The following is a 19,302-nucleotide window of genomic DNA, read 5'->3' on the forward strand; positions in this document are numbered from 1 at the left end:
AGTCATTCCAGTTAAAAGGAAGAGATGACAGACCAGATTTTTAAAAATTCAACTATATGCTGTCTTTAAGAAACGTATTTAGAATACAAAGATACAAATATGCTAAAAGAATAAAAATATATATACAATGAAAAATACTAATCGAAAGAAAGCTGGAATGGCTACATTAATATCTAAAAAAGTAGACCTCAGAACAAGAAATATTGTCAGGGATAAAGAGGGATATTTCATAATTATAAAGGAACTGATTTGCCAAGAAGATATTAAAAAAAATGACCGAATTGAAAGGAGGAATAGATGAACTGAAAGCAGGAATAGATGAATCCACAATTACAGTGTGAGATTTCAACAGTCCTCTCTCAGTAATTAACAGAACAAGTAGACAGAAAATCAATATGGATACAGATGACAATGATCAGTAACACTCAGACAGCACATATAACATTTATAGATCAACCAAAAAACATCAGAATGTACATCCTTTTAAATGTACACAGAACATTTACCAAGATAGATAATATTCTGTAACAGAAAACAGGTACAAATTCATTTAAAAGAATTGGAATCATACAGAATATGTTATCTGACCAAGAGAATTAAGTTAGAAATCAGTAATAGAAAGATATCTGTAACAGTGACAAAAAAAATCCCCAAAAGTAGAAAGCTAAACAACAAACTTCTAAATAACATGGGTGAAATAAGAAATCACAAGACTTAAAACCACATGTGAATCGACAATTATCTCAAAAATGTTTACTTAAAATACTTAAAACACTAAAATACTAAGAAAGGTCTCAAATCAATGATTTAAGTTTCTACATTAAGAAGCCAAAAAACGAAGAGCAAATTAAACCCAAAGCTAAGCATAAGAAATGCAACAATAAAGACAAAAGCAGAAATCAATGAAACAGAAAATGGACAAACAATAGAGAAAAATCAATGGAACCAAAAGCTTTTTTTTTTTTTTTTTTTTAAAGACCAATACAATTGATAAACCTCTAGCCAGACAGATCAGGAATAAAAGAGAGTAGACACAAATTACCAATATCATCAATGAAAGAGGGAATATCACTTCAGGGCTTACAGACATGAAAAGGATAATAAAATATTATGAACACCTTTATTCTAATAAAATTCAAAAACTTTAGATGAAATGGACAAATTCAAAGATACAAACTACAAACACACACTCAAGAAGTAAATAACCTGGATAGTTCTAACGACTAAATAAATTTAATTTAAAAACTTCTCAGAAAACTAAAGATCTAGATGGCTTCACTGGTGAATTCCATTAAACATTTAAGGAAAAATGATACCTACACAAACTTACACAAACTCAGAAAATAAGAAGGGAACCCTTCCCAACTCACTTTACTCATTTGGTTTTGAATCATATGGTCAGTATTACCCTGATATCAAAACCAGATGAAGACTAAGAAAATGATATAAATGAACTTATTTACAAAACAGAAATAGACTCAGACATAGAAAACATACATGTTTACCAGAGGGGATAGCAAGGGGTGGGGTGGGGAGTGTGTGTGATAAATTAGCAGTTTGGGATTCACATATACACACTACTCTGTATGAAATAAACAACAAGGACCTACTGTATAGTACAGGGAACTATATTCAATGTCTTGTAATAACCAATAATGGAAAAGAATCTGAAAAAGCATACACACATAACTGTACACCTTCAATCACTCTGCTGTACACCTAAAGCTAACACACACACACAAGAAAAAAAAAGATGAAGACATCACAAGAAAACTAAAACCAATACTTCTCATGAACATAGATATAAAACTCCTTAATAATTAAGTTCTAGTAAATCAAATCCAGCAATATATAAAAATGATAATACATTAAGACCAAGTGAGGGACTTCCCTGGTGGTCCAGTGGTTGAGAATCCGCCTTCCAATGCAGGGGACATGGGTTTGATCCCTCATCAGGGAACTAAGGCCCTCATGTTGCAACTACTGAGCCCTCGCACCAACTAGAAAGAAGTCTGAGTGCCACAACTAGAGAAGCCTGCGCACCACAACTAGAGAGAAGCCTGCGCACCGCAACAAAAGATCCCACATGCCGCAACTAAGACCTGAAGCAGCCGAAAATAAATAAATAAATAAATATTTAAAAAAAAAAAAGACCAAGTGAGGTTATCTAAGGAGCAAGGTTAGTTTTAACATTACAAAATCAATTATGTAATAAAGCATATTTACACTATGAAGGAAAACTATATAAATCTCATAAATATTAAAAAAAGATTAACAAAGTTTAATATCCAGTTGCAATGTTTTTTAATTCTCAGCAAACTAGGAACAGAATGGAATTTCCTCAACCAGATAAAGGGCATCTGTAAAAACCCTACAGCTTACATTAAACTTAATGATAAAAGATTGAATACTTTCCGCCTATGATGATCAAGAACAAGGAAAGAATGTCCCCTCTCACCACTTCTATTCAACACTATATTGGAGGTCCTAGCCATACTAAGTGAAGTAAGTCAGAAAGAGAAAGACAAATATCATATATCACTTACATATGGAATCTAAAATGTGATACAAATGAACTTATTTATAAAACAAACTCACAGACACAGAAAACAAATTTATGATTACCAAAGGGAAAAGGTGATTGGGGAGAAATAAATTAGGAGTTTGGGATTAGCATATACAAACTACTATATACAAAATAAATAAACAAAAAGGTCCTACTGTATAGCACAGGGAACTATATTCAATATCCTGTAATAAACCATAATGGAAAAGAATATGAAAAAGAATATGTATATGTATAAATGAATCACTTTGCTGTACACCAGAAACTAACAAAACATTGTAAATCAACTATACTTCAATTAAAAAAAATAAAAAAGACACCACCAAATGTTGGCAAGAATGTGGAACAACCTAAACTCTCATATATCATTTGTGGTAGGAAGAGGCACCACTACTCTGGGAATAGTTCTAAGTTTTCTATAAAATTAAACATATATCTGCACTTGATCCAACAATTATACTCCTAAGTACTTGCCCAAGAGGAACAAAAACATGTACTTAACACAAAGATTTTTGTACAAATGATTAAAACAGCTTCATTTATAAGAGCCAAAGACTAGAAACCACCCAAATAGTTGAATGGATAAACAAATTTTGGTACATTCATGCAAAGGAATATACTTAGCAATAAAAAGAAATGAACTACTGTAACACACACCAACATGAATGACGCTCAAAAATGTTATGCTGAACAAAAAAAAAAAGCCACACAAAACACTGTATACTGGGGACTTCCCTGGTGGTCCAGTGGTTAAGACTCTGTGCTTCCAATGCAGGGCACATGAGTTCGATCCCTGGTCGGGGAACTAAGATCCTACATGCTGCACAGTGTGACCAAAGAATTAAAAAAAAAAAAAAGACTATATACTGCATAATTCCATACATATGAAATTCTAACAAAGGGAAATCCAATAGTAACAGACAGCAGATAAGTGGTTGCCGGGAATCACTAGTAGGAGACGAGATGGCAGGAAGCGGAAGTGGCTGCAAAGAAGTAGTGTAAGGGAACTTTTTGGGGTGATGGAAATGTTCTACATCTTGTTTTTGATGGTTGTTGCACTGCTGTATATGTCTGTCAAAATTCATCAAAGCATACTCTTAAAATGGGTGCATTATATTGTTCGTAAGTTGTAACTCAAAAAGGCAGATTTTTAAAATGAAATGGAAAAAACTATCAAAACTTTTTAACCTTTAACCTTCCCTTAACCCATGTATTCCAGTTCTAAGAACTTATCCCAAAATGTACCCCAAAGAAACCATCAGCCAAGATCACAAAGATGCATTTACAAAAATGTTCTTTATAGCATTATTTAATAGAAATAATTTCTTTCAATGGTCCATCAATAGGGTATTAATTAGTCAGGGTATATTCATAGACTAGGATACTTCATAGCAACTGGAAGCAGCAATTAGATTTACTTACATTGACCTGAAACATGCTGTTAAATCGAAAAACTAGGGAGGTTCCTAGTGGCTTAGTGGTTAGGATTCCAGGCTCTCACTGCTGGGGCCCGGGCTCAATCCCGGTCAGGGAACTGAGATCCCACAAGCTGCGTGGCGTGGCCAAAAAAAAATCAAAAAGGTAGTTACAAAACAGTGTGTGTAACTTAATTTTAATAAATGTATATAATACATACATATGTAAATTCAAAAATGTATGAGCCAACTTTATACCAAGAGGTGTCATCTTTTTCTTATAAGTAAGAGAATGTTGAGACCACTCCTATTTTAGAGACGAAGAAACTCTCATCAGAGATGTCAAATGAGTGTCAGAGAAATCAAAACAAGACTGAGGGCCACACAGTCTTTCAGGAAACAACTGCTATCTCAATGAACAGGCATACATTCTTCAAAGTTACTACAAAGGAACTCTCCTAAGTTGGAAAAATAAAAGCAGAGTACCAGGGACTTCCCTGGTGGCGCAGTGGTTGAGAATCCGCCTGCCAATGCAGGGGATATGGGTTCGAGCCCTCGCCCAGGGAAGACCCCACATGCCCTGGAGCAACTAAGCCCATGCGCCACAGCTACTAAGCCTGCGCGCTACAGCCTGCTAACCACAACTACTGAGCCTGCGTGCCACAACTACTGAAGCCCACGTGCCTAGACCCCATGCTCTGCAACAAGGGAAGCACCGCAATGAGAAACCCATGCACTGCAACGAAGAGTAGCCCCCGCTCGCCGCAACTAGAGAAAGCCCGCGTACAGCAACAAAGACCCAATGCAGCCAAAAATAAATAATAAATAAATAAATAAATTCATATTTAAAAAAAAAAAAGCAGAGTACCAGTGGAAAATGCCTACATGGTTTTACAGTCATCTGTCGTTCTAACATCAGAATGAAATTCAGTAAAAACTTTCTTCCATATAATAAGTAGATAATGGTCCCTTATTAACTCTTTTATGCTGTGCTTACTTCCCTGCTGTTGGCAGGACTTGATTTAAAAGCAGGAAGAAGACAATGTCAGTATGGAGTCTCCCTGAAAGCAGGAAGGAAGTACTTTGGACTGATTAAGGCCAGCATGACATTCATAGTGGCCAAACTCATTCCAGCTGAGTTAAAGTAATCATTCCAATATTTGTTCCCTGTCAGGATCCAAAAGAAAAGTGAGAAACTGTTCACACATATACACACACACAGAGAAAGAAAAAGGCTAATTTATTACAATCTGCTTGTTGAATATCAGGTATTTGTAATACTCCAAAAAATAAATAATCACTGAGCTTCAATAAGTGGTATTTACAAGGCAAAACAACTCCAGAACTTACCAACACCACCCCCACAAAATTTACCAGACCATACTGAAACTTCTGCTTTTTTTTTAACATCTTTATTGGAGTATAATTGCTTTACATTGTTGTGTTAGTTGCTACTGTATAACAAAGCGAATCAGCTGTATGTATACATATATCATCATGTCCCCTCCCTCTGGCGTCTCCCTCCCACCCTCCCTAGCGCACCCCTCTAGGTGGTCACAGAGCACCCCGTCCTATGCGGCTGCTTCCCACTAGCTATCTATTTTACATTTGGTAGTGTATATAAGTCCATGTCACTCTCTCACTTCGTCCCAGCTTACCTTTCCCCCTCCCCATGTCCTCAAGTCCATTCTCTACATCTGCATCTTTATAACTTCAGCGTTATTGATCTTCTCCTACCCCACCCTCCACTCCCACTGAGAATGAAATCATCTTGCTATGAAATGTTAAGAGGAAAAAAGATACTGATGGTTTACTAATGACAATTAGTAATATTCTGATGGTTTACTAATCATATATATGTATGCATACACATATATATAGTATTTGAGTATTGAACTTATAAATGTACCTTTGTTCAAGCACATAAATGCCACAGAAGTCACCTAAAAATAGATTATACAATTCCATACTGTCTACTCACATTTGCCCAGTCTGAATCTTCTCACCATCATAGCCTACTTCTTAAATAATTAAGTTGATCAACTGTCACCCCCTGTCCCATAAAAGTACTTGGATTCTAATACTTCTATATCTGCATACCTGTATCTCACTATATTCTAACACCTAAGACCCAGCTTGAGCAATGTGGACAGGACAGACAAGAGAAGGGAAACAGAGAAGGAAGAAAGGATCTTGTAAAAATTTTCACCAAAAACATTTTCACTGACCTTGCCCACAGCTATCAAATATAGCGCTCACCTACTCTGAATACTCCAAGTAATACTAACAATTTTAACCTAACCAGTCATAAAAATATCAGGAGTAGCAGTCACCATTTATTAAATGCTTATTCTGTATCAAGCACCATGCTGAGTACTATATGTTATCTCATTTAATCCTTCCTGCAACTCTCCAAAGCAGGCTGTAAAAATTTGGAGAGGTTCACTTGCTCAAGTCTACACAGATTGAGGAACCCAGAATCAGATGTAGGTCCATCTGTCTCAAGAACCAAAAAAAAAAAAAAAATACTAACCACAGTTCTATTTTATTCCACATGCTTTTATTCCTCTCTTTATTACGAGATTAAGAAAACACAGCATGGGGCTTCCCTGGTGGCACAGTGGTTTAAAATCCGCCTGCCAATACAGGGAACACAGGTTTGAGCCCTGGCCCGGGAATATCCCACATGGATTTTTTTTTTTTTTTTAAATAACTTTTTGGGACTCCTCTGGTGGCGCAGTAGTTAAGACTCTGCCTGCCAATGCACGGGACATGGGTTCGATCCCTGGTCTGGGAGGATCCCACATGCCGCGAAGCAACAAAGCCCGTGTGCCACAACTACTGAGCCTGTGCTCTAGAGCCCGCGAGCCACAACTACTGAGCCTGCGTGCCACAACTACTGAAGCCCGGGAGCCTAGAGCCCGTGCTCCACAAGAAGCCTGCGCACCGCAACGAAGAGCAGCTCCCGCTCGCAGCAACTAGAGAAGGCCTGCGCGCAGCAACGAAGACCCAATGCAGCCAAAAATAAAAATAAATAAAATAAGTAAATTTTAAATAAATAAATAAATAAAAAGAAAACACAGCATGGACATCCATATGCAAAAAAATGAACCCCAACCTAAACTTTACAGCTTATACAAACTTAACTAGGTCACAGATCTAAACATAAAAAAGCAAAACCATAAAAATTCTAAGGGAAAACCTTTGTGACTTGGGGTTAGGCAAAAAGTTCTTAGACATGACATCAAAAGTTCAATCCATAAAAGAAAAATTAATAAATTGGACTTCATCAAAATTTAAAACTTTCGCTCTGTAAAAGTCACTGATAAGAGAATGAAGAGATAAGCTACAGCCTGGGAAAAATATCTGGAAATCACATACCCTTGAAAGGACTTGTATCCAGAATATATATAAAAGAACTCTCAAAACTCAACTGTAAGGAAACAATTTTAAGTTGTGTGAAAGATAAGAATACCTCACCAAAGCAGATATAAGAATGGCAAAAAAGCACATTAAAAAGATGTTCAACATCATTAGCCATTAGAGAAATGCAAATTAAAACCACAATAAGAGGGACTTCCCTGGTGGCACAGTGGTTAAGAATCTGCCTGCCAATGCAAGGGACACGGGATTGATCCCTGGTCTGGGAAGATCCCACATGCCACGGAGCAACTAAGCCTGTGCACCACAACTACCGAGCCTGCGCTCTAGAGCCTGCGAGCCTCAACTACTGAGCCCAAGTGCTGCAACTACTGAAGCCCGCACGCCTAGAGCCTGTGCTCTGCAACAAGAGAAGCCACCACAATGAGAAGCCTGCACACTGCAACGAAGAGTAGCCCCCGCTCGCCGCAACTAGAGAAAGCCCGCACACAGCAACAAAGACCCAACGCAGCCAGAAAAAAAAAAAAAAAAAACCACAATAACATATCACTACACACTTATTAGAATGGCTAAAATGAAAATGCCAACACCACCAAATGCTGGCAAGGATACAGAACAATTGGAATTCTCTTATGCTGTTGATGGGAATGCATAGTACAGGCACTCAGAAATAGTTTGGTAGTTTCTTATGAAGTTAAACATATACCTACCATATATCCCAGCAATCCCACTCCTGGATATTTACTTTAAAGAAATGAAAACTACGTTCACATAAAAACCTGTACACAGATGTTTATAGTAGTTCTATTCATAACTGCCAAAAACTGGAAACAAATTAATGAAAGGGGACAAACTAGTGAAACATACCACAACTCGGATGAATCTGAAAGCCAAAACCAATCTCAAAAGGTTACATACTGTATGATTCCACTTATATTACATTCTCAGGAAGACAACACTATAGCAACCAAGAAGAGATCAGTGATTGCCAAAGTATGGGGTGAGGAAGAGGTGACTGTAAGAGACAACATGAGGAAGTTTTTTGGGGGAGTAGAGCTGTTCTGTATCCTGACTGTGGTAGGTGGCTACAGAAATCTATACACCCACAAAGTGCAGAATAGTGTGGATATTAGGATGATCCTTTTGTGTCTTTAGCATCCTTTAAAGGATATTTCTGTAACATAAAAACTTACGTGCTGATATGTCTATATATTTTTTGCAGTTCAGAATTAAAAGAAACCATTAGAAATGGTTCTCTTTTTCAGTGGGAGAAGAGACTTGTATCTTTCTACTGTTTGAATTATGAGTCATTTTTGTACTCTTCTTTATATTTTTTCTTTAACTTTTTGTTTTGTTCTGTTTGCTGCTTACCATGGAGCACTTCTCCAGTACTTCCTCCTGGAACTTCAGAAATCGCTCCTGAACCTCAGCTTCATTGAGGAAAAAGGCTAGAAAGTGAGTGAAGGGCTGCTTTCTTCTAAAAGTGAGCAAAAGAACATCAATCCGAGTTCGGGCTGAAATTACACCACTTCGATGCTGGCCAGTGATTACTGTAAGCAAAAACAAAAAAGAAAAGATTAAAATCTCAAGGTCCATCAAATGGTTGTAAAATAGGTGACCTCTTGAAACTGTCATCTCTGGGGAATAAAATTGTCATGAATGTGTATATAATTCTGAACAGGGGACAGTACCAAGGGTAAGAAAGCTGTTAATGAATTCAGTCTAAGCAGAATGAGGTTTAAAAACAGAATAACCTTAAGACCATCTGATGAAGTAGAAAAATGAGTTCAAAAGCTACAAGCAATCCCTCATACCTTGCTGGTATGAATGTAAATTGGTACAGCTGCTATGGAAAAGTTTGGCAGTTCTTTGAAAAGGTACACAGAAAAATACCATGTGATCCAGGAATTCACTCCTAGATAGAAACTCAAAGGAAGTAAAAACAGGTGTTCAAAGAAAAAACCTGTACAGGGACTTCCCTGGTGGCACAGCAGTTAAGAATCCGTCTGCCAGTGCAGGGGACACGGGTTCGAGCCCTGGTTTGGGAAGATCCCACATGCCACAGAGCAACTAAGCCTGTGTGCCACAACTACTAAGTCTGTGCTCTAGAGCCCTTGAACCACAACTACTGAGCCTGCGTGCCGCAACTACCGAAGCCCGTGCACTTAGAGACCGTGCTCTGCAACAAGAGAAGCCACCGCAATGAGAAGCCCGCACACCTCAATGAAGAGTAGCCTCCGCTCACTGTAACTAGAGAAAGCCCATGCACAGCAACGAAGACCCAATGCAGCCAAAAATAAATAAAAAAATAAATAAATAAATAAAATTTTAAAACCTGTACAAATGTTCATAGTAGCTCTATTCACAAGAGCCAAAAGGTGGAAAAACACAAACGTCCATTAGCCAATAAATGAATAAATAAAATGTGGTATTTCCATACACTGAAATACTACTCAGCCAAAAGAAAGGAGTGAAGTATTGATACATGCAAAAACATGGATCAATCCTGAAAATATTATGCTAAGTTCAAGATGCCAGACACAAAGGCCACGTATTGTATGTTTCCACATATAGGAAATACCTAACAGGCAAATTCAGAGAATCAGAAAGCAGATTAGTGGTAGCCAAGAGCTGGGGAGTAGTGAGGAATGGTGAGTGATTGCTTAATGGGTATGGGGTTTCCTTTTTGGGTGATAAAATGTTCTGGAACTAGACAGTGGTGAAGGTTGCACAACACTGTAAATATACTAAATGCCACTGAATTCAACACTTTAAAATGGTCTAAATGGTAAATTTTATGTTGTGTATATTCTACCATTTAAAAAAAGAACAATATATCACACAGAAATTCAAATAACAATAAAAAATTAAGAACAAAAAGAGTGGAGCTGTCATGTAAATTTTACCTCAATTTTTAAAAATACTGTGGCAGAATTTTTAGTGATTCACTATAGTAGAAGAGCAGAAGAGAGTCTACTACAGTATATACAATCCTACCCTAACTGTATGAAAATATAAGGTTAAAGTAAAAGTTTTATCTATATCTGTATTGAGGTATGAATATCAAATTTCCACGCCTTGGTGTAATTTGGTCTTCTTTGGTCTGGGCTGTCTTTATATATATGTAAACGAAAATAGGGGGAAAAGCCACAAAGCCTTAACACCACTGTCTGCAAAGAAAAACAATCATTTAGGGATTACACAACCTCTGTTTAAGCAGAGATTAATCTTCTAGGTTCCAGAACTGGCAGTGCTTGGTCCAAAACAGAAACTAAGGAAAGGTACAGAAGATAGGAACAATGAACAAAACTGGCATTTTAACAGACTATTTATTAAAGAGGAAAGGACAGACTTCTGAATATAAAATACTGAAGTATTAACTCTAATAGTAGCAAAATGTGCTATGTACTTTCAAGACCACAAAGCTTGTTCCTTCCAAGCAACTGTAGAAGTTAGGACAAACAAATGGAATTATTTCTTTAATACTTCCCATTAAAGCACTTGAAATTTTCTAAAGAACAACCTATCTATTTCTTAATAAGAATGAAATTATCATACCCATTTTGTTGTAGAGAAACAAGATGGAAATTTCTAAGAAAAGAAGTAAATTATGAATGAATTAATTAACAGAAAGCCTAAAAACTGTTTGCCTAAGTAAAAAATTGACATAAGTAATAACCAAAAAATGTAAGAAGCTGAGATAGGATATTTTCTAATGACATTATTTATATTTTCAAATAGGATACTTTGAGAATCCAAAAGACTCAGATGCCCAGTGAAGGGAAGTATCCTAGCAGGCATTCAAATAATGTGCTATAGAAATACTGACAAAGGAGGATTTAATGGTAAACTGGGACAAAATTAAAGGAAAGTAGAAATTATAATTATTTCTGCAAGAGACAGAAAACATGGTGAGAAAATAAAAGGAAAAGGGATGGAGGGGATGGAAGCTTAAAATTCATGTTTATGTTTTATTTCTGTAAAAATTTAGTACAATATGCTAAATCTATTATTTTCCATTAAGAAGGTAGTTCATTAGAGAATAAGACCAATAAGACATTTTCAGTTTTTTAACATAGAAAACTGAAAAGGGCACTTCAAAGGTCCTCAGGCTGATTTCCAGAAAAAGATTCAAAGTTGAGCAAACAATTACTAAAGAGCAAATATGATGTGGTTAGAAATATTCTAAAACATTAGAATATTATATCTGAGAAGACCAGAATTCACATGGCATGGGTCTAAAGACTACAATAAGGGATACAGAGGAAGAAAACAATTAAAGGCATTGATGTGAAACTTTAAAAAAACCAATTGCCTAACTACAATGACAATAACATTTTAAAAGCATCTTCTTACATCTCATTGCCTGAGACTTCAAAACAGACTAGACCAGATCCTTATCTAGAGGAAAAATTAAAACCTACTAGATCATTTGCTTCTCTAGTTTCTCTAATTTAGGAGAGGAGAAAGAAAATAACTAATTACAGCATATACCACACCAATGCACCTGCAGTCTTGATTTCACATAACAACCCTATTTACTGTAAGCAATAAATTTGATTTTTCTATATACTTTACTTCCCTACAAGACCAATAAGCCAGTTTATTGTCTTGTTTTTCAGTTAAATTAGTTCCACTAAACTCTTACTTTTAATGATTAGACACACTTATTTTTCACACTTAAATATTTGTGGTTTCTAAGTCAAAATGGAATCTTAACAATCTGTCTAACCTTTTCTGGATAAGTTTTGGAATGCCTCCAGTATCTTAAAATGGCTAACATCTCTACATTTACAGCATGTAATAATTTTTACAAAAATAAAAATTGTTATCCATCTGTTGCTATATGCATAGAAAAAATGGGGAACAGATTCAACTATTAACAGCAATTATGGCTGAGGTTCGTAACACAAGAGACTTCCCTTTATACTTTATATATAATTTCTACAAGTTTTTGTTTTTGAAACCATGTATTAATTTTTAAATCAGGAAATAAGCTTTAATGCAATTAATAAAATTACTTCAATATTTGTAACCCGAACTTTAACACTTAAGGAAAGACCCAAGTTTTTTTAACTGTAATTCTAAATATTTATTTCAGTGAGAGTCCTTCAAAAATGTCATTAAAGTCCTAAAGCTAAAGTTTGCTGAAGTTACCAAGGGGTTGGTAACTTCAGGGGGTTGGAAAATTCTAGCACTTCACTGTCCAAAACAGGAGCCCACACGCAGCTAGTTAAATTAAAAGTTAAATGAATTAGAATGAAGTAGTATTTAAAATTCAGTGCCTCAGTCACACTAGCCACATTTCAAGTAATCACGGTCCCATGTGGCTAGTGGCTCCTGCACTGGACAGTGCAGATACACAACATTTTCACAACCACAGAAAGCTCTCCTGGACAGGCTGCCCTAAAGTCAACTGCTACTTATCTGCCACAGTGATTATTCTTACACAGCACAAAATGAAAAGAGTACTTATTATTTTTTTCTCCTAAAACTTAATACAACCCATGAGTGTTTATGGGAAATGGATTATTGGAGGCTGCTGCACTTATTCGACATTGAAGAAGTCCTACTGCTTTAGGATGAGTTTTTTAAAATTCTGTCCCTCCAGTGCCTCTCACTCAAAGCCACTTTACAACACAAGCCTATGCCCTTGGTTCACACTGTTGCTTTAGTACAGACACTTTCTGATGTGATTTCTATTGCTAAACTATTTTTCCTCACCTGACCAGTTATTTGAATCAGGTTGTTGTTTTAATTATTACTCTTACAATTTCCTTCCTAGTCTACAAAGCAAGATAAAAACAAGAGAACAATATGGAAAGGGCTGAACTTTATTTCAAATTTGCTGATCTCACTGGTTTTCTCTAATTCTAACTTGAAATAATTCACAACTTCATTTCAAGCTACTGAAGCATGAAAGAAATCTCCTCATCCACAACAAAATCTGGAAGCTTTATTCCATCAGTGCGTGGTGAAGTATAAAATTAAGGCCCAGGTACTCAATCAAGATAAGGTTGTATGACTACATCTTTCTTCATTTGGGAGACTGACACTGATATAAAAAGGCCAACAGCTACAGAACCACATAAAGAATATAGTCACCAAACACCTCAGTTGGGTCACATTATTCCATACACACACACAAATGATTCCAAATATAACATATATATTGGGTCTCACCAATTTCTCCTTCTTGTCCAGGCTTAGGAATGCTTATGGAAGTTTTGGTCTCCACTTCTAGTTTCTTCCTAGTGTCGCCTCTCTTTCCAACTATATGCCTATAATATAAAGGAAATTAATAAACATAAATCAAAATGTACAAGAATAAAGAACTCCATCATGTTTAAATCATATGTGGCCAGAGACACTCCCTCATAGAAAAGTGCTTCAGTAAAAACTCAGTATCTGTAGGGGAAATTACAAGTCATACAGCTTTATAGAACATACTGCATTACACTCATTGGCAAAATGATATCCTACAGCCAATTCAACCACATAGAAAGAATAACTATGCTCAATGCCTGCTTGCTTCTCAAAACTATATTCAGGGACTTCCCTGGTGGCGCAGTGGTTAAGAACCCGTCTGCCAATGCAGGGGACACGGGTTCGAGCCCTGGTCTGGGAAGATCCCACATGCCGCGGAGCAATTAAGCCCGTGTGCCACAACTACTGAGCCTGAGCTCTACAGCCCGCGAGCCACAACTACGGAAGCCCACGTGCCTAGAGCCCATGCTCCGCAACAAGAGAAGCCACCGCAATGAAAAGTAGCCCCCGCTCGCCACAACTAGAAAGCCCACGCGCATCAACAAAGACCTAACGCAGCCAAAAATAAATAAATAAATAAATAAAACCAAAAAAAACCTATATTCAAAATCTGGGTCTGCACTTCAGTGAAAGGAAAGCTGGCACAGTCTCACAGGGCACTTGAATGGGTCTACAGTTTGAAGGGGGAAAATCTTGTTTTCTTAGAGAGCAAATTAACTACATTATGAGTTCATCCTAAGGGAATTATCCTTGATTAATTAAATAAAGGTAAAGAGCTTAACAAAGAGCAGGGTTCACCAGTCAGGACAGATTCAAGCACACAGAGTAAAGAGGTAACCCTCAGGTTGAATTCAAACACATAGGCACGTTTTGCTTGGGAGATTTCACCTAAAAATTGGGAAATTTTACCTAAAAATATAGATTTCTAACTTCTTTTGAAAAACTGGGAGATCTGACTACTCATGGCAAAAATAGGCTGGAACATGAGCTCGTTCCTAAAAATGGAACATGAGCTCATCACAAATCCTGTCCCTCCCTACTGTCTTTCACTGACTGCACCTCAATCATCTGCTGGCTCATTTGCATTACTTGCCTAGGCCTCCTAGCATAAATAATTCTGACAATCCAAGGTTATCTTCTGAAACCCATAGTAATTAGATGTGTTAAAGCAAATGAGACTACCGGATCCCAGGAGAAAAGTTTCAGAGTCTATAAAGCACTAAGAGACCATCACAGGACCATAAAGTTAAGAGATAAAACTTCCTCATCAACAGTATTTCAGCTTCTATGATTTCAATTACAGTATCCAACAGCACAGGTGACTATGTTTAAAACTCTGCATTTGTTTTTTACAAGGGATAACCAAGCCCGGTTATTTCCATTGAGATCTACTGTAGTAAGCCAGTTTTTTATAAAACAAGATGTTTAAAAGAGGACGAGAACTCCACAATTTCCATGTGGTTTTTCTCTGTGTTGGGCTAGGGATTGTGCAGCACCAACTCCGTCAGGCCTTTGTCTTTCCAGGCCTTATCAACAAGGGGAGCTTTCAACCAGGCTCCTGTTTGTTAGCACATGGCTAGTGGACAAACTTACCATAAAGTAGTTGGCTCAAAGTGTTATTAATAGTCCAGGCACCTTAGGGAAGTGGTTGAGGTTAAAGACGCTTTAGAATCAAACCTTGGGCAAGTCATTTAACCACTCTAAGCCTATTTCCTCACTTATAAAAATGGAGTGAATAATACCTAAGTAACATAAGGTTGTTTTAAGGATTAAATGTGATCATATATAAAAGGGCTTCCTAGTGACTGACACATAGCTCAGTACAGCCCATGCCATCCTCATTAAGCCCATGATGGCATCCTTCCAGTTAAGAGTACCAGACCCAAAAGAGGTTTACATGGAAAGCCTAAAACACTCACTACAATAAAACAGATATGCAATGAAAGGGTGACTCCTTTATTGAATATGTAAGTGGAAATTCTTGCCAGATCAAGTGGTTCTCAATCTTGGCTACACACTGGAATCACCTGGGAGGCTACAAAAACTAATGATGCCTGGGTTCAGCTCCCAGAGATTCGGACTCAACTGGTCTGGGGTGCACCTAGGCATCAGGAATTTTTAAAGCTCCCCAGGAGCTTCAAATGTGCACCTGAAGTTGAGAACCACAGTATTAGATCCAGTCCATGGACACGTGTATCACCATTAGGCTTTGATTATAAATTAGTTTGGTCAAGTAATCTCTTCCTTGATCCAAATAACCTTACATAAATGATTCATAAGAAAGAAATCTTCCTTGTATGACAATTATTTCTCAATAAGACAGGAAGAGAGGGAGGGAGGAAGGAGTCTTCCTAGTAAATATTGTCTATTAATTAGGATTTAGCAGAACCAATACCTAATCTAAATTGCAAGTCATCTGGAACAAAATGAGTACTTAGAATATATAGAATTCAAAAGGTCATCAAGTTAGAATCAGATATTTAAGGAATCTTTACACAGCTTAGCAGTAGCAAATATATACATTAAGGAAGACATGTTGCATTGATTTTATCAGGAACCTGAGCCACAACTTTCTAAAATCATGTTTCTTAGAAGAAAATGTCATTGGAACCTGAGAGGAAAGTGAGCTGTCAGGATTAACATTTGGTTTCACATTCAGCCACATTCCATAAGAATTTCATCCTTAATAGGTGTTTCAGGAGATTCTCAAGGTTGACAAAAATGAAACTACTTGCCTCTTGGAGCTTAAAGGTATATGATTCCATATTTGTAGGTCTCCTCTCACAGAGGATCAAGGACAGACTTTATTCATCTGGTACAACACAGAAAAAAAATCTATGACTTCCCAGACCAGCCTATCTCCAGAGGCACAAGCCCAAAAGAAGCCAGTCAGCCACATAAGCTAACCGCATTAGTGGTTAATAAGAGACAGAATGTGGTCCATCACGCAAGCAAGCAAGCACAGACTGAAGTGATGGCAAAGCTTCCCAAGCAATTTACATATAACGATAACTCTGGAAAAAGCACATCAGTATTTGACAAGCATTGGAGAATAACAGGACACATTCCTACCTTCAAGAAGCTTCCCATCTAGTGGGAAAAATATCAAATAGCACACAAATAAATACAAACATAAGACTGAGAAATGCTACAAAGGAAAAGTAGATGGTATTATGAAAACATATAGTAGGGTAATCAATGTGGCGGTGGGGATGTCGGTGTCAAAGCAAGCTTCCCTAAGGAAGGAGAATAAAACTAGCTAAGGAACAGGAGAGATTAAAAGGCAAAGGGAACAGCATATGCCAAGGCTCAAAGGCAGGAAGGAACACAGCACATGTGAAGAACTGAAGAAAACCAGTTAAGCTTAAGTGCAAAAGCCAGGGAAACAGTGGTGTGAAATGAGACTGAAAAATCAAGGCTAGCTAACTCATGTTCAAGATTTTGGCCACTGCTCTAATGGAAGAGAATTCCGTCTTCAGAGGAAGGATGTTAATGGATTTCAAGCAAAGGAAGTAAAATAATCAGGTTTGCCTTTTAAAAAGATCATTCCACCCTCAATGTGAAGAACTGATTGGAAGAGAGAGCAAGAATCAATGTGGAGAGACCAGTAAGTAGGCTACTTGAAGTAATTCACAGATGAGGCAGCAGGGTGGCTGTAAAGAAAGAGATAAGTGGATTCAAAAGATATTTAAGAAGCAAAATCAACAGGACTTGGTGACACATGTGAAATGATGAAACTGATCTACAATCAGTCGTTAGAAATTCTAGGACATTAAACACTAAACCATTTTATCACTAGTAATCAAGCATTGCAGTAAGTGTGGAAAAGAGAAGAATCCACTTCCTACTATGTTTCCTAGAAATGCCTTCCCATGAAGCTAACGGGGGCTCACTCACTTGTAGAGCAGGCTGGGGGCCTTCACAGTACACCGGAAACCTTGCGGGGTCTGCACCACCTCATAGGCTTCACAGGACTCTTCTGCACACTCCACGAGACCTGTACAGAAATGGTAACATCTCGCTCAGAGCTGCTGCTCTATGGACAACAGTCTGCTTTCTCCCCAGCTGTCCAACCACTCTCGAGGTTTAAAAAAAGCAATACACACACACAAAAAACAGCCATACACTTTACACTACAGAACACTGCTTTGACATTCCTTCTGACCTGCTCTTAGAAGAAAAATAAAGAATAAAAAACACATGACTATTTTAAATCTTCCAATCTTGGAACTGTAGAAAAGGAGTATTTACATACCACTATTTAACTGTTTTCTCCCAGAAAGCTAAGACACAATAAAATTTTTTGTACTGTTTTTTCTTTTGGAGATGTGTTTCATGTAACATAAAATTCATTCTCTTAAAATGTACAACTCAGTGGGTTTTAGTATTAAAACACAAAATCACTTCAGTGAATGAGGTAGGAGTGATACTGGAGAACTTCATACAGCCAAGACAAAGAGAAAGGAGGAGGGTGAAATAAAGGAGCTTAAGGCCCCAAGGCAAAAGGGAAACAGTGCGGAGGACCAAGGGGAAGACTATTCCCCAAGGCTCAGGGCCTAATGGAAAAACTTACAAACCAAAAGGAAAAGGAAGCAGAGAACCTGAAAGGCCCTATTTGTGCGTTAAACCCAAGTCCAAGTTAATCAGCCTGAAAATACTGCCCATCTCAACGGTTTAGTTTACTTCTTAAAAATCATCCCTATTTTAAATAGTAATAACGTTGGTTGTGTATTTGAAACTGCCCGTATATGACTGCAAAGAAGAAAAGAAAAATTACAACACAACAATAATAATAACAACAGCTAACACTGGGCACATGTTCATTTATTTCAATAATTTATAGAAATTACTTCATAGCTTTACAGATAAAAGAACTTCATTTTGCCACAGGTTATTAATGGTTAATATTAATAGTTAACTAAAATTACCCCATATTACACTTAAGCCTTTGCACAAAGATGAGACACAACCTGATGTATGAACTGAGAGCACCTCATCAAACTCACTCATCTGTCCCCTCGGACATCAACACAAAGGGAGCTATGAGAGGCCAAACATCTCAAATTTCAGGGCTCACACAGAAATACACTGACACAAAGAATTGCTTCTACAATACGGAGAACATTTTACTTCTAATCTGACCAAAGATCAACCAGGATTACCTTGATAACAGTCATCATCTTCGTCTTCATGTTGATAAGTCTGCTCTTGGATGGGATTCTTCCTGTAAACCCGTCCACCAATTCTTATAAGCTGTGGACGCAGAACTTCCATGATACTTTCTCCAAACAACAGTCCTGTGAAATACTGAAAAATAAACGATCACCTTACCTTTTGTTTTAATCATAAATAAAACCCCACCTCTATTATGTGGATCTTTATGTAGGCCTAAAAGGGCATAATTGGGCATCAGTTCACAGTACATCCTAAGCAAAAGCAGCATTGTTTCCACTAGATTTCCTCTATCTAGAAGCTGTCTTTAATCAATTGCTGCATTTTCCACTACACTACTCCACTCCTGGCACACTCTAGACAGTAATTTGTAAGCTATTCAGCATTCCCCCCAAAAATGATTAAAAGATACTGAGCCCATCCATGACTTTGAAAGAGAGAATAGAGCTCTCTTCATTACTTTAACCTAAAGGGAGTAAAATGCAACCTTCTGTGCTTATC

At 37.2% G+C, this 19,302-nt stretch overlaps 1 protein-coding gene across 3 annotated transcripts in view; it reads right to left on the reverse strand.

Annotated features, from left to right (window-relative positions):
* Positions 1-19,302, reverse strand: part of ASCC1 (activating signal cointegrator 1 complex subunit 1) — a 96,246-nt gene that overhangs the window by 75,566 nt on the left and 1,378 nt on the right. For 2 of the 3 annotated variants that reach the window (XM_082406890.1, XM_082406891.1), the window contains exons 2-5: positions 18,792-18,926; positions 17,527-17,626; positions 13,546-13,643; positions 8,734-8,912 (exon numbers count right to left, since the gene is read on the reverse strand). In XM_082406890.1, the coding sequence (XP_082263016.1) occupies positions 8,734-8,912; positions 13,546-13,643; positions 17,527-17,626; positions 18,792-18,903 (489 nt within the window). In that variant the 5' untranslated portion in view covers positions 18,904-18,926. Of the gene's footprint in view, positions 1-8,733; positions 8,913-13,545; positions 13,644-17,526; positions 17,627-18,791; positions 18,937-19,302 lie in introns of all 3 variants that reach the window. The other variant, XM_082406892.1, reaches the window with a different exon arrangement.

This window comes from Balaenoptera borealis, assembly GCF_965194805.1.
Source record: "Balaenoptera borealis genome assembly, chromosome: 10".
Classification (NCBI taxonomy): Eukaryota; Metazoa; Chordata; class Mammalia; order Artiodactyla; family Balaenopteridae; genus Balaenoptera; species Balaenoptera borealis.